Here is a 26234-nt window from a genome sequence, read left to right as displayed (position 1 = left end):
CTGTGGCACAGCCCCTCGACAGGCTTCCCTGAGCAGCCTGCGGTCTCTGAGCTGTATCTGTGAAGAAGGAGCTGATGTGATTGAACAGGGTGCTTGGCACTTTCTTCGAGGCTCCCTTTCCCCACAGCAAGTTGGCCCTGTTGATCGTTTGGATACCCCTGAAATAAAATGGCTAGTCTGTTACAGCTGTTAGGGTCTTTGAATACAATCAGGCTCTGTCGGGCTAGATGATGTCCTTTATTAGATCTATTAGGAGCTGGACTCGATGATCCTTGTGGGTCCCTTCCAACTTGGGATATATTCTGTGATTCTGTGCAGGGCACCCGGCGGGGGGCGAATCCCTCCTTCCAGCCCCGCCATCTCCATGGCGGCACAGCGCAGACCCGCCCGCCGCCGTTCCTAGGAGACGGCACGGCCGCCTCGGCACCACCGGGGCCGGCCCCGGCTCCGATCCCGGCCCTGATCCCCGTCCCGGCGCCTCCCGCCCCGCCGGCACCATGGCTGAGGTGAGCCCCCGCCATTGCCCGCCCGGTGTGCGGTGCCGCGGCGTAATGGCGGCCCCACCGCCTCTGTCTGCGCTCCTACACCTGTTGAAGTGTCGAGGTGCTTTTGAGAACAGAGTTCAGTTGGGTCGGTTGTTAAGTTATTTATATGCAGGGAGTAGTAACACAGACTGTAGGAATACCTGCTATGTATGTATTTCATATGTTGTTATTGCTCTTTTAGCTCTCTGTATGATCACAAACGTAATGAGATCAAAACTGAAGCACCAAGGCTTTCTCTCTTCCACACCGAATGCCCTTCTGCACTAACGACAATGCAGTTTTTAACATTTCACTTCCCTTTGTTGTTTTTTCATTGAAGTTTCTGACACAGATATAAAAAAAATAATGAAATTGGAGCCTTGGCAAGGAGGATTTGGAGCTGGTGCCCCTGTCCTCAGTATATTACATAGTGTGAGCTTGTGTTCATGTTGTAAGAGGCTAGTTTTATGCTTTTAATTTCTTTTCCTGGTGGTGTAAATGTGCATACTCTCAAAACCAACTGAAATCTTTTCTCTCAGATTTTTGTTTTTAAAGATTCTCTTTTTTTAAAGATTCTGTCAAAGCTGTTTGTGTTCAGGTGGTGAGCAGGGACCCGAACCATTTTTGATTCCATTGGTTTCGAGGGCAGAGAGAACAGGGCATGTCTGTGAGGGTGCTGCACCTCGGGGAGCCGCGCGGTCTCACTGCCTCTAGATGCTGGCGGAAGACCTGTGCTCCTACCCACGTCAGCCTCCCTCCGAGATGCAATTTTAGGGATACACCTAGGCTTCAGATGGCAGCACAGAGATGTTCCAGTTAGCTGTGAACGGACTTGAGTAATGGAAGTGACGCATCTGACAGAACAAAGCATCCTGTGGGCTGATTTGTCTTGTGTCTTAGCAGTTCAAACTATTGAGAAGTGGCCGTACACCTCCCTTTGGTGTGTTTGCATTCCATTATAATGGAAATTATTTTAAGCAGTTTTGAAAAACATTAGTGGAATTTGGTGTCCATAACCTGAGCTGGCAAAATTTGGCTTCAGAACTGAGCTAAATCGTGTATTTCCACTGTGAAAGGTTTAACAGAAGCACTTTCTGCAGGGGATGGATTTGCTTGCATTGCCATTACTGATGCTTTCACACATGCTTATCTGGAATTGATTTGCTGGCACTATTTGCATGCAAAGAGTAAACTAATCAGACTTTACAGAGTAGAGAACTGAGAAGAATTAAGGCTAAAATACTGGCTTATATGCTGATATATACTGACCAATAGCTGATGTATTATTTAAACACTGTCACGATATTTTCTAGACCTATCATTAAAATAGTTGTGGTACTCAATTGCAGGAGCTCTGACTGTTAAAGCACAAAATCAGGAGAAATCAATTTGAAGAATAGCCTGAAATGTGCATATCATACCGTAGTAAGACTACGGTTATTAAGGATTATTTTGTCATGGCATCTTAGGAGCTGTTACATACCCAGTATATTGCTTTTTTTATATTTGGGGGTCATAAGTGAGATGTTTAATTCCTCCTGTTAATTGATTATCTATCTAATTTTATTCAGGAAAAGTCTGCCAAACTGTATCTAGAAGAAAGTGCATTTGAAGCACTGGAAAAAGACTTCCAAGAAGTCATCAATCTACTTAAGGGAGATAAAACTCTGGAAAAATTCCAGATAGAATATGAAAAGCTCCATGCTGTTTTGAAGAAGTCCCATGAAAATGAGAAGCGTCTCATGGAAAAATGCAGGGAGCTGAACGCTGAGCTTGTGGTGAATTCATCCAAAGTAGCTGCACTTACGAAGCTCACTAAGGATGATCGGGAAACTATATCATCAATGAAGACGGTAAAGTTTTGAATAGAATTAAATATGATAGGATATAGTTAATGAAAAACATGGTAATAAGAAAGCTATCTGCAAGAACACTTTATTTTATGTAGAGATCTAGCTGGAGAACTAAGCATAGAGCTGGCATCTCCAGTTCCTTAACCTTTGCTTTGCTACCGACTGCTTTGTTTCCTTACCCTGGTATTGTTACTCCTCCCAGTCAAATTGTGTATTTATTTGCACAGGGATAAAACTAAGCCAATTCCATCAGTTCTGAAGTACTAAATGATAGTTTACATTTAAGCTTTCCGATATCTGTAAAATAGCATATCTGCATTTCCAGCTTGCACGATTTTTGAGACTAAATTCATTAATATTTTTGAATTGCTGCTTGGATGTTAATTATTGCCAGACCATGAAAAATCTACTTACATGCTGAAATATGGATTGTAGACCAGGGAAGTGTCATCAGCTCACTTAAATAAATGTTTTACGGTGTTTTTGAAAAGGAATCCTATATAGCATTTCAGTGTTACTTCATCAATTTACTCTGGTGTGTTCTTTGTCGTTATTGATTTGAATTCTGTCAAAGTGCTTGACTTGCTAAAGAATAATCAATGCTTTTAGCCTTATACTGAGGTTTTACTACCATGAACCTAAACCTGACAAATCATCAGAAGATGGTACTTCGAACTTTTTTCCTCCTTATGGTTTAAATGCTTAGGTTGTACTACCCAGCTAGGCTTTAATTTAGCATTTAGTTGAGAAACCTACATGCCTTCCAATAAAGTGTTAATTTCTGAGGGTAGAAGAGGCTACAATTTTTCTTAAATGCTTCAAAATAGTGATTTACACTTTTCACGCTATAGACTTACTTTGTTCCAGTAAAATAAATTCAGTGTAACAATAGGAATTGTTCTATGGGCACTGCAGAAATTGATGTTCTTTAACATGAAGTTTCTTGTCCATAGAATTCCAAAGAAAATAAACTCAGAATAAATATAACTAGCAGTGCTGTCACCCTATGGCTGCAGCTTGCCAACCCATGGTACTGCTCAAAGCATCCTCAGGAAGGTGGAAAACCACATATAAAATCGTGTTGATTTTCACTGCCACTAATCAAAAACCCTGGTAGGTGGCTGTCAGGAACCACAATGATCCTTGGCATTTTCTTTCTGCTATTACATGGCTATACTCTGAGTGTGAACAGTAGCAGAGGCAATCCTTCAGGACGTTCCCAAGCTGAGGCAACATCATCTTAGTAATGTCATAAAACTGAGGAGTGCAGGAGTAGAAAAAATAAGAGCCTTTCCAACATCAGCAGCTGAATTGAAGCTAAGGTGAGGTATGGCTTAACAATATCACCTACTATTGAAGCAGCTAAGAGATTTTGTAGTGAAAAAGCTGCTTGACAATACGATCCTATTAGAAGCAATGTGCAGTACACAACCTGTGACATTTAAATTCCAGTTGTGTGCTGTGGGCCAAGTAAACAGCACTGATACTTTTCAGTTTGGCTGGGGGAATTAGTCTTTCCATTAAATGTTCAAGAATTAGTTGGCTGTTATTTAAGATGTTCACGTCATGTGTTGGGGGTTTGATTGGTACACCCTTCATGTTTCATGTTATTCTCCTTTCTGAAGAGAAGACTACAGTTTTACTAACATTCAAAAAACTTGGTTCACAGGTGCCTAAGGCAAATGTTGAGGAAGGTTCAAGGGCTCAAATAGCAAATATGATGTTCTTCAATGCTAAATTAAACAATCCCAGTGGGGCTGTTCCTAGAAAAACAGTATATTTGCTTCAAATTAAGGTCCTAAATCCTGGTGACTTGATAGGTCATCTGGGTAACAGGTTTACAGCCTTCCTTTTCTGGGTCATTGGTTCATATACAAATAAAGTTTCAACTGAGCTGCAGAGGCAATATTTTTCTCCTTGTGAAGCCTGGTTGTTATCAGTAGTATTTGTATAGGGGCAGGGGTTAACCGTGCAAATCAATTGCTGGTAGGACCCAAGTCAATAGTAATCAATAGCTGTTACTGTCTGATGGCACTTCAGTGCTCTGTTTTGTGGTTTTAATGAACTGGACATAATAGTCTGCTGTTTACAGTCATGTCAGGGGAACTAAGGGCCAAGCTGAACACTAGGGGAATACAACTCTCTTTTTCATTGATAGGGAAACTGATCCATACAGCTGCACTGGAAGAACACTAGAACGGGAATTTGTAGTTACCAAGTTTTCAATTTCCAGGGGAATCAATCCAGTATACTAATAAAGTATTTCATTAATTCTCAGTCTCTTTGCAGCAAAACCGATGTGATCTTTGGGGCTATTTAATGAAAAAAAAAAAAAAGTAAAGCAGTCACATTTTATGAATTCTGCTTCACATTTTCGAGAGTACTTCTCCAAAATTTTTTGGAATGATTTTAAATGCAAACATCCAGTATACTTCCATCGTTAATTATACAACAAACTGCAATGCATGTACCTACCTATGTACTGCAATTACTCCCTGGGTACACGACACGCTCTGCATTCTTTCAGTTCCTTTCTCCACTGAGTAATTATGTGATTATTTTTACAATTAAGGCATCCACCTTCAGAAATTTCCTCCTCTTTACTTTTGAATTTAAAGGAACCTGTCTATTGAATCTTTACTCAAAGTAAAAGAAACAACCAAGAAAGCCATCGCAATGAAGCCCACTTTTGCTGACACTGAAGTCTGAAACAATGTTTTATTTAGATTTTTTGCCTGTTAATGAGGCCATCATCCATGCGTGCTAACCCTACTGATAAAAATTGTTTTGACACACATCAAAAGCGAGATGTAGTTCAAGAAGCTCAGCTTATGGTTATCTGCAATCACTGCTTATCTGAATGACCTCACGGACTTCAGGGGATCATTTTTGTGAGTACTTACCAGACCAAAGTACAATTATGGGCCTGAGGACTCACTGAAGCCAGTAAGACCTCTCACAGGACATATTGATATTATTCACCAATTCTATCCCCCCAAGCCCCAATCATAATGATTTAATTCACCAATTTTAATCACAGTCTAATCAGCCATCAGGAAGCTTTGATTTAAATAATCAGCTTTAATCTTATGTTCAATTTGCGTTTCTCCTAGAGAAAGATTGGTTGCTTCTTACAGGTTAGCAAATCTGAAATGTGTATTTACAGCTATATTTTATGCTTTTTTGCCAGCCAAGATGATACACTATGTCTTTATACCATTATTTCAGCATAGCATGCATTTATTTAAATTTCTTATTACAACATTTTTATGTAAGAGAATAATGAATGAAAAAAATCTTATTTACTGTATGATATTTAATACTTTGTGTGATCATTGCTGCATTTGAATGGAAATTAGAACCCAAAATGTATAAAACAAAAATTCACTACAGTATTTAGAGCTGTTTTAAATATTCTTGATACATAAGTGAAACGCATATTTTTCAAACTGAATTTTGAACTAAGTAATTTATTAAGTAATGAAAATACTGTTTGCAGGTAGAGAATTGTACCCTGTTCTTTGTAGTAGTTGCTTATAATCTCTGTCAGAATTTCAAAAGAAGTAAAGCCCACTATTAATATGCTGGAGGTGGGGGGAAGAGGGAGAGCAAACGTTCCTGGTCTTTGAGCTCCAGCTGGTTGCTCTGGTTCCTCAAATGTGTCTGCTGAACTAACTGAATGAATAAAATGAAAATGTATTCCCCCTCCAGCTTGAAGAGGCCACAAATGTTATATTCTGTTAGCTTTTCAGCACATTCTGGTAGCCTGTTACTTCTGTTAGCTCAATGACTCTGAGCTTTTAATTTAGGCAGTAAACAGGTTAGCGCTGCATTTATTTGATTTAAAAGAGCTCAATAAATGTATTAACCATATACCATAACATAGCTTGTCATCATTTTGAATTTAATATTAAATAGATTTATTTTTAGATCCAGAGATGTTAATTCAAATAAAGAACTGCTGTAAACAATTTGATATAAATTAAATTATTAATTATTAAATTATCTGATATTGTTCATTGTGGAGGTATTTTTGATTTTTAATTTTTTTTTGTAGCTTGTCTAAATATGTAGTTAAAACCAAAATGCACTAGGTCCTCACAGATGCAAATATACAAAGAGGGAGCAAAGGCCAGAGTAACATTTTTTTTCCTTCACTGAAAAATAGTAATTTGGATATTCTTTGTTGCAACAGCTAATAAGATTTTTAGAGACAAGTGAACTGTTTGAGTATATGGGACGTCTGTAGGCACTGCAGCTTCAGTAAATGTTTAGATGTTAGTGGGACTTACATGACCAAAATCTCATAGAGTGAGATTTGATAATATTTAGGTCTATGTGTTAGAGAAAATAAGTTAGAGTTGTTGAGTGTGAATTGACATCATTGTCTGAATGGCTCAAAATACTTGTTATGCCCTCATTCAAATGGAAAGACAACTGGTGAAGAAAACTGCTGTGAATCTGACCATGAAAAGACATGAAAATCTACTTTCTTAATTAACAAAAATGCAAGGCAATTAATTTTTAATTTGTTGTTCATTTTCAACCCAATTTAATTTCTGTAAGTGTTTTCCATTTTGTTCATAGGAGATTGAAAAGGCCTGGAAAATGGTGGATGCAGCCTATGAAAAGGAACAGAAAGCAAAGGAAACAATTCGTTCACTGCAAGAGGAAATTGCGCGCCTGACTAACTTGGCGGAGCGGGAATCTGGTCCGTCCTTGGGTCAGGACTACAAGTAAGTTTTCCAGAGAAAGGGGGAAAGCCTGATCTGAATTTCTGTCATTCTATACCTTGTTTAACCATTTGCACAGTGCAAGGGTACTGGAAATCGGAGACAGGTCTTTTCTCCATTTTACTTTTCTCATGAGCACACATTTATATGTCCATGTGTTTATGCAGCGAACAAGTACAGAATCAGGTTCTGAGAGAGTTCATTTAATATTGGATTAAGCTGAGAGATCAAATAAAATTAAATAGTATGCACTTTCTCAGTAACGGTCCTACTGTTTTATCTGACTAGCATTTCAACGTGCTGTGTCTTTGAGAATAGGATTCTGTCAACAATTTTACATATCTTGGCAGCAGGGTCCAGTACATAAGACAAGGAAGGAGGAGACTCCACTTCTTTCTGTTCCCAGTTTTGTTATAAGGCATTATCACGGTCTGTATTCTTGTTTGTATTTTATATTTATGTGCAAAATCATAGAATCATTTAGTTTTTATTTATTTATTTATTTATTTTATTTTAATTGAACTATGCAGCCACTAGTATAGAGTGACCTAGTCTAAGGTGGAGCCGCCAGCTGCTGTGATGTACAAATACGAATGATCCCGAGGACCTGCTGATTTTAAATACCCTCCAAAAAATACTGTTTATAGTCAGGTTGTCAGGTTGTGCTTGTGCTGTAAGGTGAACTATAAACTCAAAGGTGAGATAAAGTATATTGACCCCTAAGACCTGTGCACTTTCTATTGAGATTGCTGATGGTCGGTCTTGCTGGTTCTGGACTGAAAAATTCACACCGTGTAAAGGTATTTATATTGTGTGTTTTGGGTATGCATGGGGCATACTCATCTCTGCATGCACTGTGTATCCAGGTTACACAAACAAGATTTGTGTCTGTGAGCAAGGCCTTTAGTATATTCAGATTTTCCCTTCCAAGAAATGTGCCAGCACGTAAAGCATCTGGATGCATGAGAAATTCACTCTTTCACATTTTGGCCCTAAAATATTCTGTTGCTGTGTAACAGATTTCCTTTCATTTGAAGGCTTTGTCATTCAGCCTTCCACTAAAATATGTCTCTCTAAAGGCAACTCTGTGGCTCCTTTTTGCATTTTCCTGGAAGGGCCAGGAGCTGTGACTGTGCCAAGACCTCAGTCCTGCAGTTTCCAGCTGCTCAGGCACTCCATGATTTCTTCTTAAAGTTCCTTTTGTATTGATCTCCAGTTCCATGCTCACCCTGTCCAGTGATAGGGCCATAGGAGTAGACAACTCCTCTGCAGGTTTCCAGCCCTGTAGGGTGTTTCCAACTCTTTTAGAACAATCAGGTTGTTTTTTAAAGTTGAGCTTGAACCCACATTGCAATGTTTGGACTTTCTTTCAGATTGTAGATGTGTCCAAAGAGGCATTCTGTTTTATTCTTACATTAGGTGACTGCAAGACATAACCCTGTTAGGTGCCCAGTCAGGTAAGTTGCAGAGACTTGTTGTGATAATGTAACAGAGTTTTGGTCCCTACATGATTTTGCAGTGGGCAGGAGGAAGAAATTTTGTTCCATTACCTCTTTGAGCAACTGAAAGTTTCTTCAGTCCCATGAGGACTGGGATATAAGAAGAAAGAGTGGTTTATTGACACCGACTCTAATGATCGCAGTAGGTAAAGCATATAATTTGATTGACCAAAATACCCTTAATCCAAGAGGAGTTTAAAATGAAACAAAATGGCTTTTAAACTCCTGTTTCACAGGAAGGATCCTGCTCTGGCATAGGAGGAAGAACAGAAAGGGCTTGTGATACTGTTTGACTATTGTTTCCTTGCTTCCAGTATCAGAGATTTGCTAAAACTTAAAGAAGAGATAACAAAGGAGCGAGACCAACTCTTGTCAGAGGTCGTGACGTTACGCCAAAATCTAACTCAAGCCACAGAGCAGCAGCAGGATACAGAGAGGGCAAAAAACGAGGCAGAACAAGCTGTAATGCAGGTCTGTACAGCTCACAGGGTGGTGATTTTAGGCTTTGTCCTGAACCATTCCCCGCTTCTGCAATTGACTAGTATGCTACTACCTGTTCTTCCACAACTCAAACCTTTTCAGGAGTGCTCAGAAAATAAGCGTACTGTGAATTATTTTTATGTTTTTTCTCTATTTCTTGGCTACATCCTTTGTAAAGCGTATTGTCACGTACCAGCTGCTTCCACAGCTTCCCAATACCCTGAATGGAACCAGGGTGCCTCTGCCCAAGTCATAGTTGTCTTTCATACTGGAGATACTTTTCGTTGTTGTTGTTGTTGTTGTTTTTTCTTTCCTGCATTGTAAATCCACGTGCCTCCAAAAGACCACTTAGAACATAGAGCTTGAGTGGAGGACCTACATCCCTTGCTGTTGACAGTGGTTGTCATATCATGCCATATGATCGTTTTTAAGAATGCATAAAATTCTGACTTAAAGCTAATTAGGCTATTTTCTCCCATACTGCCTCTGGGAAGCTTTTTCAGAATCCCACTTTTCTAATGTTTAGAGACTTCCTATTTTCTTTGTTACAGTGATTTCTACCTACTGTTTTTGAGCTTAAATGATGTTTCACTTCACCAGTTTCTGTACAGAACAGTCATATTTCACCTCTGCTTTGCCCTAATTGTTTTCTCGCTAAGTTAGGCTCTCCGTTTTTCCGACATTCTGAGTAGACATGTCTCTTAACTGAGCAATATGTATAGCTTCCTTTCAATGCATATAGCAGCTGAAGATACAGAAGACTGAGGATCAATAGGATACCCAGTAAATGGAGAGAAAGCAGAGAAGGATGGAAGATGGGATACAAAACTCTGATACATCAAAATATAAAAATGCAATAATGAAGAATAGAAGAATATACAGAAGAACATAAATAGGAGCTGGACCAAGACACCAAGAGAGGGGAAATGCAGAAAAGAACACGAAAAGAGATGACATGGAAGCAGCAGTTAGCTTGCGTTTTTTTTTTTATTAATCCCAAATAGGAAAGGGTTGATCAGCCCATGTTCCATACACAGTACTAGTTTCTGTTTCTAAAGCACTTAGTTGGGAGTGTAGTACGAGAAAATGTAAGTCTTGGCTTTTCTGACAGCATTGTGGCTGTGGGAGAAAAAAGAGAGGAGTGAAACTCCCATCAATGCTTGCTGAATCTTGCCAACCTTAATCTTCTGATACCTACTTCATCAGCCTTTAAATTTACAGGATTGTTACAGCTCATGGAACCACCTCCCATTCTCTCAGTATGAAATTCTGCACTTCAGACTGCTTAAATGACAATGTTTTTTGAAGATCCTGCTGAAGGCCCTGGCAGTTCTGGCAACTTTTCATCTGTAGGCTGAGAGGGAGAGGATTCTGTAAACGAAAAGCATCTTTAAATTGCTGGTCCCTGTCTGAACTGGATATTTCCTTGTGGATCAGCCCCCTGTGGATTTTCTCTGCTGATTCTGCTCCATCACATTTCTGGGGAGGGAGAGAGCACAAGTCACAGAAAAGTCTATCAAATATGAGGGAAGGTTCCTCTTTCAAAGTTCTTGCAGAGGAACTTTGAGAGCAGAAAGACTGAGAGCACTTGTGAAAATGAACACTGCTCTGATATCTCTCTTTCCTTTATTATCAATGTAATACATGTTTCTGCTGGCGAAGTAGAAAAATAAAAATAAAAATCCTTGCAATATAACATCAAGTCTAAATTAGTTTTAACCCTGAATTCAGAAAGTACCACTTTACAAATAACTTACAACAGAAAATACGTTTGCTGCTGCGTCTCCAGAGGAATGCTTTGTGTCTGAATTCTATCAGACCCTTCTGCTTGAATGAACTGACTGGTGTTTAACAAATCCTTGTCATCAATAAATAGGTTCCCTCATATCAGATTTTTAGTTCAGCCACTAGGTAAAGTACTTACTTCTGAGAAGATTCTGTGTAGTAGTGGGTACAGTAGTATAGAAGTCATTGTTTTCAAAATCAAACATAGTAGAGTAAGAGGTGAAAGGCCTCACTTTCCTAAATAAAAGGCAGCAGAACTTTAAACTTTCGTCTTCTCAATTATTACAGCTTCAGCAAGAAATCCAGATGCGTCAGAATGAGGCGTCACGAGAAGCTCGAAAGAAGGAAAAAATGGAGAAGGAGTTGAAAAATCTTCAAGCTGAAATGGATAACAAGCAATCTGAGATCAAGAATTTACAGCAAGTTATACACAGGAACAAAGAGGAACAAGCAAAAACGGAACGGCATCTAAAAGAGCAGAAGGTAGGATACATGGCACACTTTTCATCATGTCTAATATTAGGGTCACATTCCAAAATATGAAAATTGATGAAATTTCATGGAGAGGGAAGGAGATTATTTTAAGTCAATATTTAAAAAGATTTATGTATATATGCATATATATATACTAATAAGTAACCATTGAAAGCCATCTGACAGATTTCAGATAAAATTCCTCACAGGAATTAGTAGTGGATTGCAATGGTATACTTAGAGATCATCCTGAAAAGATGACAGCAAATGAGACAAAGTCTGTGAAGAGCATGGATGAACCAAAAGTTTCCAAGTTGGACTTCTTTCGTATATTGCCAGATTCACTATAGTGGCATTGGTAAAATGATTTTATGTCTGATCCGTTTTTTTCTTCTCCATCACAATAATTTTTATCTACCTCTCAAGCTTGTGAAAGTGTTTCTGTCAAAGGGCAGAGAACTGTCTTCATAAACCTTTTTGATTGATTTTACCCGTTCTGTTTCCAAAAACGTTATCTGGAAATGTCCTAACATAGTGTTCTGCAAGTGTTTGAATTCTCAGGTTTTCAGTCCATTTCCCCTGACTTTGAGAAACTTTCAGAGAAGCAATTTCAGTAAATGGCAGGAGAGATCTCATCACTGTAAAACAGCCCTACCTCAAGGGAAACTTCCTTGGGAGTTGTGTGTATCTTGTAAATTTATGACTTTTATGGCTTTATCTTCCCTTCGGGTCCCTGAATTGGTGAGGGTAGAGATTTGTGAACTTTTTTTTTTTTTCCCCAACATAGACTCTTAGTAAAATACTTCACATAAATAGATAAAGAGAACACTTGATTATTTTTCTGAACTTCTCCTCCCTACAAGAAGTATATTGAGTTGCTCAAGTGTGTGCAGAGAAGAGCAACAAAGCTGATGAAGGAAGTTGAAAACAAGTGTAATATGTAACAGCTGAGGAAGCTGGGGTTATTTAGTCTGGAGAAAAGGAGACTGAGGGGGATCTTGTTGCTTTCTATGACTACCATAAAGGAGGCTGCAGCAAGGAGGGTGTCTGTCTCTTTTCTCAGGTGACAAGCGATAGGATGCAAGGAAACATTCTGAAGTCGTGCCAGGGGAGGTTTAGATTGGATGTTAGGAATAATTTTTCATGGAGAGGGTGATCAAGCATTGGAACAAGCTACCCAGGAAAGCAGTAGAGTCACAATCCCTGGAGGTATTTAAGGGACCTGTGGAGGTGGCAGTAGAGGACATGTTTTAGTGGTGGACTTGGTAGGTCAGGAAGATGGTTGGACTTAATGATCTTAAGGGTCTTTTCCAACCTAAGTGATTCTATGATTCTATGAATGTCGCTGAATATGAGGTAGCTTTTGAGGGCAGCTCCATGATCTACCAAGACAATCACATTGTTTTTAAATAGGATATCTGCAATTCCTAGTTCTGTTGTATTCTTCCTCCTCTTTTCCATAGTCCCTTTCAAGCTTTCTAAGTGCCTATTTTGGGGGCATTCAGTTGTCCAAATTATCTTGGAAATCAATAGCTTACATAAAGTACAATGCCAAGGGTAATTAACCAGGCTACTGCCCTGTTTTCGTTGCCTGTGGTGGCTTTGAGTTGTCTGTGAAGGCACTGCATTGTCTTTCACAAAATGTCTGTCCAAAACATAAGCTATTCAACTGTCTAAGAGTTAGAGTAGAGATCTGCGAGGGAAGGTGACTCCGCTATTACAATGTGATGGGGTTATTGCTAATCAACTGAATTGTAGTTGCCTGTGATGCCTGCTCTTACTCCGCTCAAATTTCTAATCTATTATTGCTTACACAACAGGGAAGTTGGTTCGTTACAGCAACTGTAGGCTTCATCCTACCCATGCCGAAGTTGCAATAAAGAATACCCAGAACCACAGTATAATCCTGACATTCACAACACAAGAAAGAAGGAATATTCCTTGTTTTTACATTCTGTGCTTCAGCATGCAATTGGAAGAGGGAGATTCTGCTTCTCTTCCTTTAATTTTTCTAACAGCATCGTGCATATTGACTTCATCAGTTTATTACACATTACTGCTTGAAGTGAAAAATATGGTGATCATTCTTTGCTCGCTTATGGAGTAATGGTTGTTAGAGGAAGTCTCATCAAGCAGAAGAAACCACCAGCAGTTCCAGTATTGAAGTGTGTGTTCCCATGCAGTCTGTGAAACTGCTGTTCTGTGCTTATGACTGAAGACAAATTAGTGAAGAAAATGTTTGTGTCCTGGTCTCAGCAAGCCATGTACCCAGAGGAGTGTTATTGGCATACTAATGTAGGATTAGCTCGCTAAGAAACAGAGTTCCCCTGCCCTCTGCTGATTGAAGTCATTTGAATCTCATACTGATTTTCAGTAATTATATGTAGCAAGTGGTTGTGTTACGTGATGCTTGCCAAATGCCTAATAAGAATTAAAATATTTATCTACCACTTGCGAGAGAGACCTGCTAAGCTCACGGGGAAAAAAAAAAAAAAAAAGACACTGGCTGTGTTATTCATTAGAAATTATCATTTCCCCTAGTCAGTATGAACATTTGTCATATTTCACATTAGTAATTTCATCAGCAATGAAGAGTGGGTTTAATCAGAGAACAATCTGCAGCAGCTTTTATTTCCCGGGGAGGTGGAAGGTTCTGTCTTCATGGATTTGCAGGATGTTGTAATCAGATTAAAAAGGAACTAATAGGATTGTTCCTTGATCTAACAGATCTTGAGTGAAAGAGCTGGTAAGGAACTTGAGCAAATTCAGATGAAATATAGTCAGCTCGTTCAAGAGAGTATGCACCATAATACGATGTTTGAAAATGTGATGAAGGATGTACATCAGAAGACAACAGAACTGAAAGTAAGTACCAGAAGGTGTATCCATCCAGTCTGACATGTCACTCTGATTGTAGTCATACCACCTGGGACAGGGGCGATCTCAGTTCTTGTACTGATGGTTCCCTACAGGTAGTTTTGGGGGAAATCTGAGGAATGCATAGGAATAGAATCTGTTGCTTGATGCTGTTTTTTCTGTGGTGGCTGGTGGAGTGGTCTGCAACTGTATCACCTGAAAGCATAACACCTAGCTGGCTGGAGGAGACCCATTTTCGTACAACGCACAAACCAAAAGGTCAACTCAGTGGGTTCATAAAGGACACTTGGTACTTTTCACAAGCATAAGGTATTCTTTAAATCGTGAGATCTTCACGTGAGAGCAGTGACTTTCTTTCTTACAGTGATTGACATAATCTGAATGTTGTCAAAACCCATTAATAAATGGTAATAAATTTTAACAATGGTTTCCTGGAGAGCTTCACTGAAGGGAGCTGCTTGCTACACTAAAATCCCCCCGCCCCCTCTTGCCCTCCAGAATCACTGGGTCAATGGGAATCATTGGGAAAGTGAAATATAAGTAACCAAGACAGTGTTTTCTTTCTGATCTAAGTTGTTTTCTTGCCTGACTTTACATTGTTAAACAGTTCTTTTATACCACTCAGAGGCTGGTGAGTTTCAGTAGGGGAAGGATTAGATGATTCCTGCATATGATTTTTGAGCTATGTTGAGAGCATTTGTGATAAAGGGTGTAAGTTTTATGTATAAGTTTTAGATGTCATTCCTTTGTTTACCATATCTTGCTTTTTGTATCATTTTTGAGGTTAAAACACTGAACATATCAGAAGATTCAGGTAGAAAATCATTATCTTATCAAGGCTTAGTCATGGCTAGCCAATTCACCTGACAAGAATATTTGCCAATAGGGATTTTTTTTTTTTTTTTAACTGGGAACCGTTAGTCAGACTGATAAAAGCTAACCAGTGACAGATTAAAAGCTCAGTTCATAACTAATCTAATGCAGAAGTTCCTGATTTGTGTGGTAGGAGCTTGTTTTCTGTTGTATTTTGCTGGGAAGACTGGAGGACATTTTTCTTACCCATTTAAGAAACAAAGTGCCGTGTCTCCCAGGTTATTTGGTTGTATCGTTACTTCTAGCAATGGCATCGTTGTTTAAGACTTTACAAAACTCAAATGTGATTCATGTTTGTGGCTCTAGAATGTCAAAAAGAGGACTTTGATTCTATCATCAAATTCTGACTTCTGGAAAAGTTGATGGAACTTGTAAACTCATGCACACAAGCTTCTGGGGAAAAAAAAAAAAAAAGGAGATCCTGCATCCTGCACAGTTAGTAATTAAGCTAGTTGTTAAAGCTTCTAAGAACCCCAGTTGTGATCTAAGATGCTCTTTTTGTAGGCACTGTGCTAGCAGTTTAATCCTGCAGTGTACTGAGAGCCTCTAGCATGGTGTTGGGCGAGCTGAACTGTGAAAGTATTCCTAAACTTTTGAAGGTTGTTGTCAGGAAGAACTGAGGAGATTCATATCCTCCCAGGGGATACTCACCTACCAAGATTCATCATCTTACAGACCAATATCTGATGCTCTAAATGGAGCACTAGTCTGTGATGGCTGTAAAACCTAACAGTGCTACTGAAATTATATGGGGAAGTAATATTTAGTTCTTAAAAGAAAAGAAACAATTTTCTGTTGTGATAATGGGTTGCTGTTCCAGGTAACTGGTTCCTTAATTTTCATGCAGTGTTTTGATTGATTATTTTCTCTTCTGATTGTACAGAAAATGAGATGAACTCTGCATTGTGTTTTTCCTTTAAAGCCATGGAATATAAAAGGGATGGGGATAACAGATACGTGCTGTTAGGGACACGCCATTGAACCACACACTGCAGATATCATTCTCATCACAGTCACTGTCCCTAATACTTCAAAGGAGACCACAGCTGCCCATGTTTAATCTGCAGGACTAATTGTGTAGTGCTCTATGAGGTCTGCAGCTGGAGATTCTTTATTGATCGTCTTCAGCCCTAAAGCATAAGGTTTGATTATCATCTTCGTTGCCCTACCTTTGTTTAAATTATTTTTCATATAGTTCAATTAGCTAATCATCTGCTGTTAGGTGATCCATAACACTTATACCTTTGCTTACCAGGGCACTGAATTTCATGGAATAAATATATACTAAATACAGAACTATTTTCTTTCTGTGGACACTTTCTCTTCCCCTTCCTTGTTGCTGTTTTATAGGCCAAAGAGGAGGAAGTGAATCAAATGCGCCTTGAAATTTCAAAGCTGAACAAATTAAGAGATGTTCTACAGGGTAAGCTGCGTGTTGCAGAGGAACAAAAAGTTGATGCAGGACATGAGAGAGAGACCCTAAAAAGTGAAATATCTGGACTAGAGAAAGGTAGGTGGCTAACTAATGAATGGATCTGTCTTCTTATTCGTGGTTTGTTCATTCAGGGTACATCTTCCTTTCAGGATCACTCTCTTTAGTGCTTGGTATGTTACTGTACAAATAACAGTGGAATGTACTGCAGCCTTTTCTAAAACCTTTTAGGGTTCCAGATTTTTCACAGTGTAGAATAGGTGGGGTGAAAATAAAAAGGACATAACCAAACTTTGTGGTGTGCAAGTTTGTGCCATGTCACACAGAGTGTTGTCCCCAATGTACATGTATTGCTCCTGCTCTAACCTGTGAGAGAAACGATCTCAGACCATACTGAAACTAGACATGGCTAGGACACTTTTTTCCTAATTGCTTTGAATCTGCTGAACTATTCATCATGCAAATGAATATGTGTAAGTGAGCTGATAAACTTAGTTCTGGTACTTCATGGATTCAGTTGTTCAGCGGGTATACTAAAGCTGTACAGGTACTGATAACAACTTGCTAGCAGATCTGGAATATTTTAAGAAAAAACTTTTCAACATTTTTGTCAAATGGAAATTTTGGAAGAAAATTCCTTGGGTACGGTAACAGATTTTTTTTTTTTTAATGCAAATCAATTACAAAGTAAAATGTGTTTTGAAATAAAAATAGACACATTTTCAAAGTGATTTTCAGTAAAAAAAAAATTTTATGAAGATTTTTTTGGGTAAAGTAATGTTATGAAGTTGTCAAAACATTTGAGGCAATAAGACCTCACCTTTTTTTGGGCAAAAAAACCCTTTACTAGACACCTCATCTAGTTCAAGTTAATACATACTACCATAAAGGTCTCTCCCTACTCTCCCTTGTTTCTATCTTATGTCCTGAAGAGATCGAATGTATAAGATACGAATTCCTCTGTATGATTGTATTTATGGAAAATCATGTCTGTTTTCCATGTGTCTCTGCAAGGGTGGAAGAGCTTTCCCACAAACATTTTGCTTGTACTGCTTGAGGCCGTGCTTTGTACTGGAAAGGAGAGGGGAACTTAAAAAAAAAAATAAATTAGATCCATACTGGAATGACTGAGAATGGCTGCTAATAACGTGTTCTTGCAATACTGGACGCATTTTAGCACTCCAATGTACTTCATTTCCTGAGCTGCGGTGTTAGCGTAGCTGTATATAATACTTCTTAAAATAAAATGCAAACAGATATGGAGTGGTTAATAACTTTTTAATAGTATACACACATGTTGATCTTGACCCATGGCAAGTAGTTTTAACTCCACTGAAGGCAATAGAATCTCACTGCTTTAAAGGAGAACTGGATTTCACATAAAGGGATTAGAGTGAGACTGAATGCCCCGGTATTTGAAAGTGCTTCAATTTGCTCACTTTGAAGCTCCCTAAAAGCATTTGATTTTCACTGTGCTCCATGATTTCTGAAAGTTCAACTTCTTTGTGATATCTTGGTTTGAGCACACAAGTATAATGAGTCCTTATACCATTAATTACTGTGCCTGAGTTCTTCTAAGTACTGAAATAAGTATTAACATCCTTAGCTGATACCTGAGGTTGCAAAACATGGTCACAGCTAATTGAACTGTTCATGTAATGTTTAGTAAGTCCACTAAGTTGTTTCTGCATTTTTAACATCTGTTCAGTCTGAATCCAGGATTTATACTCTTTCCTCCTTTTCTCTAGAGTTGGAGGCTGCCAAAAAACAGGCAGAGATTGACAAGAAAGCTATAAATGAGCTTGTGAGGGAAAGGGATATGCTAAATAAGGTGAGCTTGCATTGGTAATACTGATAAACAAACCTCATGGCTTGAGAATGAAATGTCTGTAGTTTAAACCCTCACAGAGAAACAGAAATGTCATAGAATAAATAATGTTGAGTCAAACATTCAGATTTCCTTAAGCAGGTGCTTATGCTGCTTCTTTTCTGTGCATTGAAATAGTGCTAGTACCCATAAACACATTAAATATTTCTAAGCTTTAAAATATAAACTGTCAGGGAGTTAAAAAAAATGCTATATGCTTTCACCTTGCAAACCTGTTATTTGATATCTGAAGAGTTGATTACATCTGTGCTTTTAGACTCTGTAGCATATGAAGTTTAATATTAACATAGACAAATGAAGTCTGTGATAGTAGAAGAACAAACCAAAATTTTGACGCACCATGTAGCAGCTTGGAAGACTGTGTTAATACTAATCCTTGGTTTTTCAGCCCATTTCTCTTGCTGATCATTTTCCATCAGCCCATGGTTCTTGTACTGCAAGACAGCATCTCGCGTTTATGGGCATTCCTGAAGTGTAATCTAGTAAATTCAATGCTAAAAGATGGCTTTAGCTGAGGTGCTTTTCTTGGTATCTATTCACTGTCCTGTGTCTTGACTCAAGAGGCACAGATTTTGCAGATACCAAACATTTGTTTTGAAGCAGGGAAAGAAATTTTAAAAGGGGACTATAAGGCTGATTTTGTACAGATGAGATCTTGGTGTTTTCTGTTTAATCCCTATGCATAATTTGAAACCAAGCTTGGTTAATTCAATTTGAACTTGCTGTTCAGAAAAAGAGAAATAAGGGTATTTGTGTTTATTACTTATTTTAAATGCTACTGATATGCTTTACAATCTAAATGCCTTGAAGCTGGTACGGTTTTTCCAGTTGTTAATTATACAATTTGTAAACAGTCCTATCCATTTTTTTTTTAGTGCAGACATTAGTGTTTTAACTTCAAATAAGAAAAAGCACTATTTAGCAGCTCTGTTAGAATTTTTTATTTTTTATTTTTAAATCAGATATGTGGCTCAAGTATTTCTACTGAGCAAATTAGATAAGGGATAATAACATTAGCAAGTCCATAAACCAGTTAGATAATGGGATATTTTTGCCATAGTGATGGCAGTGTTGCCTTTTACAGCTCGAGTCATTTTGTTTTTGCCCTCAGAAGGTGATCAAGGCTGCTAATGCCACTCAGAAGCAGATAAATTTGGTGAAGCTCCATGAACAGTCCAAGAGAAATTTAGAAGAAGAAATCCAAAATTATAAAAATGAAGCTCAGAAACAAAGGAAGATTATTTACCAGTTGGAGAAGGACAGAGATAATTTCATCAATGAAGTCAGTGAGCTCAAACAGAAGGTAGGAACAGCTTTTTGTGCAAGTGGTTCTTTGCTCTCTTACTCTCGAAACTTTGAAGATTATATATCTACATTTCTTTACATGCCAATGGGAGGAAACAGATCCATAATCTTCAGGCAGTTTACAAAGATTTCTTTTTGTCAGTGCCTATTGCCCACTATTGTGTTTCAGGTCTCTCTGAGGGAACTTCAGCCATGGCTGTTTATTCAGTGAGAAACTTGGATTATAGCTGTGTATTGCTCTTGTTCATCGATCATCTGGGAAATGAAACCAAGGCAGGAGTTTGAACCCCAGCCTCTGACTTACACCTGAGTCCCACAATTGCAGCTCTTGTATGCAGCTGGAAATTACTCTTCGATTGTTCTATTTTATCTGCAAAGGACCTTATTTTGCCTACCACTGGTATCCTCAAATTCTGTTGAGGCCAGTGAGAGCTGACAGTGCTTGACATCTTTGTAAGAGACCCAGCATTTTGAAGGATTAGTCCTCGTATGAGTAAAACATTGGAAGGTGTTCAATCTCATCTACAAAACAGAGATTTTCCAGGAATAGCTGCAGAGAAACACGGCATAAAAGTTGTGCTGTCTGGTGTCCATTATTATGTATGGCTTTATTTCTGAAGGTATATTCAGGAACATGGTTGTAACATGTTCCATTAATTGCTGAAGATCACATTGAAGGGCCCTTGAAGAAGCTCATTGATTTACTGGGATTAGCTTTCAAGCTGTTTCAACTCACAAGTTATTTGCTATCTTCTCACCTTAAAATTATCCTTTACAACTAAGTGTGACCAGGGACTTTTAAATAGTGTTTTGAGTGATACATGCTCATTTGTCTGGATTGCCATTTGTCATTTCCTAGGAATAATATTCTGCAGAAGTGAGATTTGTCTTTGTTGCAAAGTCACAGTTTGCATCTTTTCCTTGTAGTGAATATCTAACAGTATAGCTGTGAGTTAAGAACAAGGCAAACAAGTAAGGATGGCACCGCTACTGAGTTCTTGAGTAGGTTCATTGAGCTAAGCAGGTAACCAACAGCAACTGATAGTTAAGTATACAGGTGAAAAAGTGAGAGGGTACAGAAGAAAACTGAATATCTAATACTTTCTGCCTAGCTTTGGACCCTCTTTACCAGACACGAGAGGTGTAGTGTGCTAACAGCTCAATTATACTTGAGGATGCTTGGTCTCTCACAGGGCTGCTCTGTTGGGAAACATTGCATGTATCTTTTCTGTATTTATAAGGGAGAATTATTTGAGTTTAATCATTCCTGAAAAAGCAGAGTCAGCATCTAGTCTATGAGCATGAAGTTGAAAAACTTAGTCCACGAGCTTATTGCACTTACATTGCATCAAAACCAGGTAAAAGATTTACAAATGCAGTGACCTACTTTTGAGTCTTGCTCCAGCCTGTGATCACCATAGTGCAAACTGCACTTATTGATTTCTTCTCCCTGCTATTACTATTGGCAGGTTGTTTTAACAGGAAAGGAAAAGGCAGGAGTAGGTTATAAACTGGGACTGTGTTTTTGTATTGCACTGTAAGCAGTTCCTGGGAACCTCTGCAGTCAGCTTCAAATGTGCTAGAATTGTATTTCTGCAGCTGTAATAAAATTTTCTATATTTAGCTATCCCCTATCTCCAGAGTTGTTTGGAGGTATCTGATAGAATAATCAATTAATTAAGCTCCTGCCCCATAGTTGGACCTCACAAGGCTTTACTGCTAAGCAAGGGACAGCTTTGCCGACTGCAAACTTTGCAGTTATTGACTATCTGATGTAAACATTTTTATATTCTTCTGCTTTGACATATGAACGTAAATCATAGCTCAAACTGCTACTTTCAAAAACAAGAGTCTGGAGAACTGGCTATGAAATGAAGTTATAATGGACTTCTCTCCTGGATTTTGTCCATGTGATTCCTCAGCTTTTTGTTTAATCTTTTGATCTTTTTCCTGGATTTAAGTGTGGCATTCTTCTCTCCTTCAGGCAATGAACTTGAAAAATGTTGTTCCTGACGTTCACTCCTCAGTTTCCTTTTTATTTCTTTTGTCTCCTTTTTACCCAACACTACAAATACTGGATTCCATTTGAATGATACTTGTTTGTGCTCCTTGGCTTTCAACTTTGTACAGCAGAAGGAAGATTCTTACTCTGAAAAAAAAAAAAAGTATATATATCTTGGGAAGCCCATCATAATGATTAGAAACTATCTATATATTTTTTCTTTAATGTAGTAATTCTTATATATTGTTATGGTGGTAACTGTTTAATGAAGGTGTCTGTAAAATTTTGTATTTTCATTTATTGAAACTGTATGTGATCATCTTCTCTCTACAGTTTATAGTCTACACTACTCCATTCTTTTTAGGGAATAATTATGTCTCCCCATTCATGAAAAGAAGATAATGGTGATTACCTGCTTACTTAGATCAAGTTTGTGATCAATAGTTTGTGATCAGGTGCTCATTTTAAAAAAAGTTGAATTCTTAGAAGCTAACTGGATTTCACACTGGTGGAGTATATGCAGACCTTCTTGGAAAATTATGTGTTTTTATCCATTTTATTGTACAGATTACATCTAAAACTATGTACAAAATCTAGCCTTGCTTTATAAACAACCTAAGCCTATTCTCAGTGAAAGCTGCTTATGCTGATTTTATTGAACCAGCTCAGTGGCAATATTTTCAGTAGGTTAACAGATGTACATATCTGTAAGTTTTAGTCTTGAAAAAAAAAAAAAAAACAACCAACTCGGTATCAGACTGAAATAAATTGTTCTTCCACATAAGCAATCTAGAAAGGTTAAACTTGGAGTTGGACCGAAGTGATTTTAGCTACAACTTCTTATCACAGATTTTTAAAGTTGTCACTGTAGATAAAAATGACAAACCCCATCCTAATAATCTTGTGATGATGGCTTAATTGTGTTCATTTCCTTCTTTCTGCTCCAGGTCCTCCAGCACCTGAAGGATATTGAAATACGGGAAATTCAGATCTGTGACTATGAGAAGAAAATAGCAGAGTCTGAGATTAAACTAAAGCAGCAACAAAACCTCTGTGAAACTGTGAGAACAGAGAGGAACCTATACAGTAAAAATCTGGTTGAAGCTAAGGTATAAGAATACTTTTTTTTCTTTGTGTTTCCTTCTTTGTTTTATTCTCTGATCTAATTTTAATTTGTTCAAAGGAAAGTTCACTTCTTTAAGTGGTCACTTGCAGAAGTGGTTTCTAAATTCCTCTGTGTTTTGGGTAAATCAGTGTTTTTGGTTCCTGAGAGTTTATCTGGACCATATGTATTTGGACTGACAATAGGAATTCATGGTCATTACATGGCAATACCCCAGCTTAAAGCCATGCATAAAACCAAGGTGTAATGGAGCTATGGATTCATACAACTCTATCAGAGAAGAAACTTCTTCCTTTCCCTCTTGGCTGCACTTGATTCTATCCCTTTAGGAGTTGTCTGTGTGTATGAAAAATAGGGTATAATGGGAATAAGATTGCCTCCTTCACCCTGTATGCATATGCACGTTAGTATATGTTGTGATTTTGAAAGCAGAGGGAACACTTTCTCACCTGGAGGGGAATGTTCTGACAGAACTAAATGCTTCCACCTCACTTGTTTCTTTCAGGGAGTGTCATTTTCCTCAGATAATGATTCTTTCCATTCTTATCTTTGCCTTGGGGATCTCACTAAGATACTAGAGGAAGAGAACAGATCACTTAAGAATACCCTGTTATTCTGATGTAAAGATTTAAAATACTACACAAATCCTATTGCAGTTGGCAGCAATTGGGACCTTGGATAGCTGTGATTTACAGCATTGGGTTATTTCAGGATTTTATACCATAAACACGTATAGTAGATTACAAATTTATGCTCTGCTTTGCATAGGTAGATGTTTTGCTTGAGAAGCAGGTGGGAATAAACTGTCCAAGTTCCTATCCTACTGTATGCTTGATTTGATTAGGAATGAGCTATTTTGTCAAATGGGTAGAACGCTTTGCTTGTCCTCTGTCTGCTTCGTCAGGGGTAGTGGTGCTGGGGTTCTTGCTGCTCCCAAACAATTCCTCAGAAGAAATAAGAGTGAAAAAATGCAACGCTATTATTTTTTTAAAATTATTTATTATTATTATTATTTAATACACAGCATAGATTCTCTTACTTATAAAGAACTGGCAACTACATGCTTGGTTACAAAATGAAGCAGTGAACTCAACAATTTCTTCAGGGTTTGAATGTTTATATGGTGGCATACGTAATGCTGTTCATGGTTCCAGTTGTTAGAGGCTGTTATTTAGACTTTGATAGGTTACTTGGCTCACCATCAAACTTTTTTAGCAAGTCTTGTGTGAGAAGATGGCTGAGCCCAAAAGATCTTTTGGCCAAGGCAATATTATGTGTGGCAGTGAAAAAACAGCCATTCGTAGTTCAGCAACAGGCCATCTAGCCATGAAAGGAAAAAGGCTGGTGATGGTATTAAAAACTATGCTAAATTGTTGCTTTTGAAGTAAAACAAATTTGCACAAGCTTGTTTAGATGAAACTAAAGGCTATGGATTTTGTTTTTGAGGTCTGTCAGACTAGGAATCGGTACTTTCTCAGTACTGTTTTTGAAGACTGCTTTGATTCAAGACCTTACTTAACTACATTAAGCATTTTAGGAAAGACAATGTCACTCATTTAGCAAGTAAATCCACACCGATGGTGGACGGTGCTGAAAGAAAACCTAAGCTTAAAATGATTTTATACTGAAACAGAATTTATTCACATGAAAGCTTGTGATGTCTTCTCTGGGAGGTAGTAGTCTCCATCAGAGGACTAACAGCTTTTAAAGCTGCTTTTGCTGGATCCAGAAGAGCATGTCTGTCCATGGATTGAATTTGCTAGCTTCCATTGGTGTCACAGCATGTGCCATCACTGCAGTCAGTGAAACAGTTTCTTTGTGTTGCACAGGCAGTCACCTTTGTGTTGGGAGTAGAAATACAGTGCCCTGACCTCTCTGCAGTGCTTCCAGGATTACTGCTCTGTGTCTTGAGCCTAAATATATGCTAAATATTCCCATACCAGTGGCTTTCGTATTTCTGAGCACACTGTTTTCTCCTTGCACCTATGTATAAGCTAGCAAAAGAGCAAAATGGAGATAAGCATTTGCTGTACTCCCTTAAAGACATACAGGTATCCTACTCATGGCTATATTCCTTTGCATAAAACCAGCTTTTTCCCAAACATTTATACACAACTATACACAACCTTACTGAAAAACACTGCTAGAAGCATGAAAAAAGATGGATAGAATCAGAATCTTGTTATTAATTTGGATTGAGTGCTAGTTCTTATTGTGTGTCCAGCACTTCAAATGAAATGGCTTCTTAGAGTCATTAGTGATCATTGTTGTTATCAACATGCCTTTTAAGGACCTTTTTACAGCAATGTCATGGTAGCATAAACAAAAAAAAAATTGTCATATAATGAAACTTTTGTTCTATCACATTAAAAAGTAATGTCTAGTGGTATGTACAGCACATCTCTCAAACATTGTGGTTACATTTCTCAAAACTGAAATAGGCTGAACACCCAAGCAGAAACTTACTATTTTTTGATCCCTTTTTGTGATCACACTTTCTGTACTTATAGAATGAGATAGCAGAAATGAAGAATAGACTAAAAACCGTAACACATCAGGTGGATCAGCTGAAAGAGGAGATCACAGACAAAGAAGCAGCTCTTGTGAAAGCTCATCAAGAACATCAGCAAACAGAGAGGGAGAAAGAAACATTGAAGGTAAGAACCCTTACACATAAACCTTATTACAAAGGATGGCTCCCGTGATTTCAGAGACTGCATCATGTTCCTGGTCTGTGGCAGTTGTCTTGCTGTATACTAAAAAAATTCTGCAGTTGAAGCACAAGATCTTGGCACCATTTAGAGGTATCAGTTATACAAATATTCCATGTACCTGACAAATTTCATTTCTGCTAGTAACTATAGTTAGAAAGGTCCTGGAATGCCTGTTGGAAGCCTTACATCACTTGGTGACTATATGTTTTTACTAAAAAGTTCCATTTTTGTTGCAGAAATGTGGATTTTGGAGATAGCCTGATTGTAGTAAACTTATTAAAAGTGGACCCTTATAATTCAAGTTTTCCTTTCTTTAAACTATTTTCTCCCTGCTATTTTTATGTGTGGACCCCATTATATTACACTTCACATTCCTGAGCTTGAAGCTCTGATACTTCTCAGCCCTGGCTGCAGCCCATTCTTAGATATGCTATTAAATTTGTGGTGGTATTGCACTACAATTTGCTGCTCTCTCAAAATATTTAAGGAGTTAGTGTCCACAGTAACTTATATTTCTCTTCACTAAGCAGTAATAAAACAAAAACCGCAAACAAACAACACCCCCCAAAACTCAGCTGTCCTCCACCGCTTTCCACAATGTTTTCTTTTGGCAGTTTATTGCTGTGCTACAATGATTCCTTAGGTTTTCAGACCCTCTCAGCACATTATATT

General features: G+C 38.2%; 1 protein-coding gene across 1 annotated transcript in view; it reads left to right on the top strand.

The window, feature by feature from the left end:
* CFAP58 (cilia and flagella associated protein 58) overlaps positions 1–26234 on the top strand; it is a 57878-nt gene that overhangs the window by 1289 nt on the left and 30355 nt on the right. The window contains exons 2-12 of the mRNA XM_035547671.1: positions 319–506; positions 2096–2377; positions 6965–7113; positions 8924–9080; positions 11163–11357; positions 14076–14213; positions 16449–16608; positions 18279–18361; positions 19530–19721; positions 22673–22834; positions 25359–25505. Of these exons, the coding sequence (XP_035403564.1) occupies positions 319–506; positions 2096–2377; positions 6965–7113; positions 8924–9080; positions 11163–11357; positions 14076–14213; positions 16449–16608; positions 18279–18361; positions 19530–19721; positions 22673–22834; positions 25359–25505 (1853 nt within the window). The remainder of the gene's footprint in view (positions 1–318; positions 507–2095; positions 2378–6964; positions 7114–8923; positions 9081–11162; positions 11358–14075; positions 14214–16448; positions 16609–18278; positions 18362–19529; positions 19722–22672; positions 22835–25358; positions 25506–26234) is intronic.

This window comes from Cygnus atratus, chromosome 7, assembly GCF_013377495.2.
Source record: "Cygnus atratus isolate AKBS03 ecotype Queensland, Australia chromosome 7, CAtr_DNAZoo_HiC_assembly, whole genome shotgun sequence".
Lineage (NCBI taxonomy): Eukaryota > Metazoa > Chordata > Aves > Anseriformes > Anatidae > Cygnus > Cygnus atratus.
This window is presented reverse-complemented; position numbering and strand designations above follow the sequence as displayed.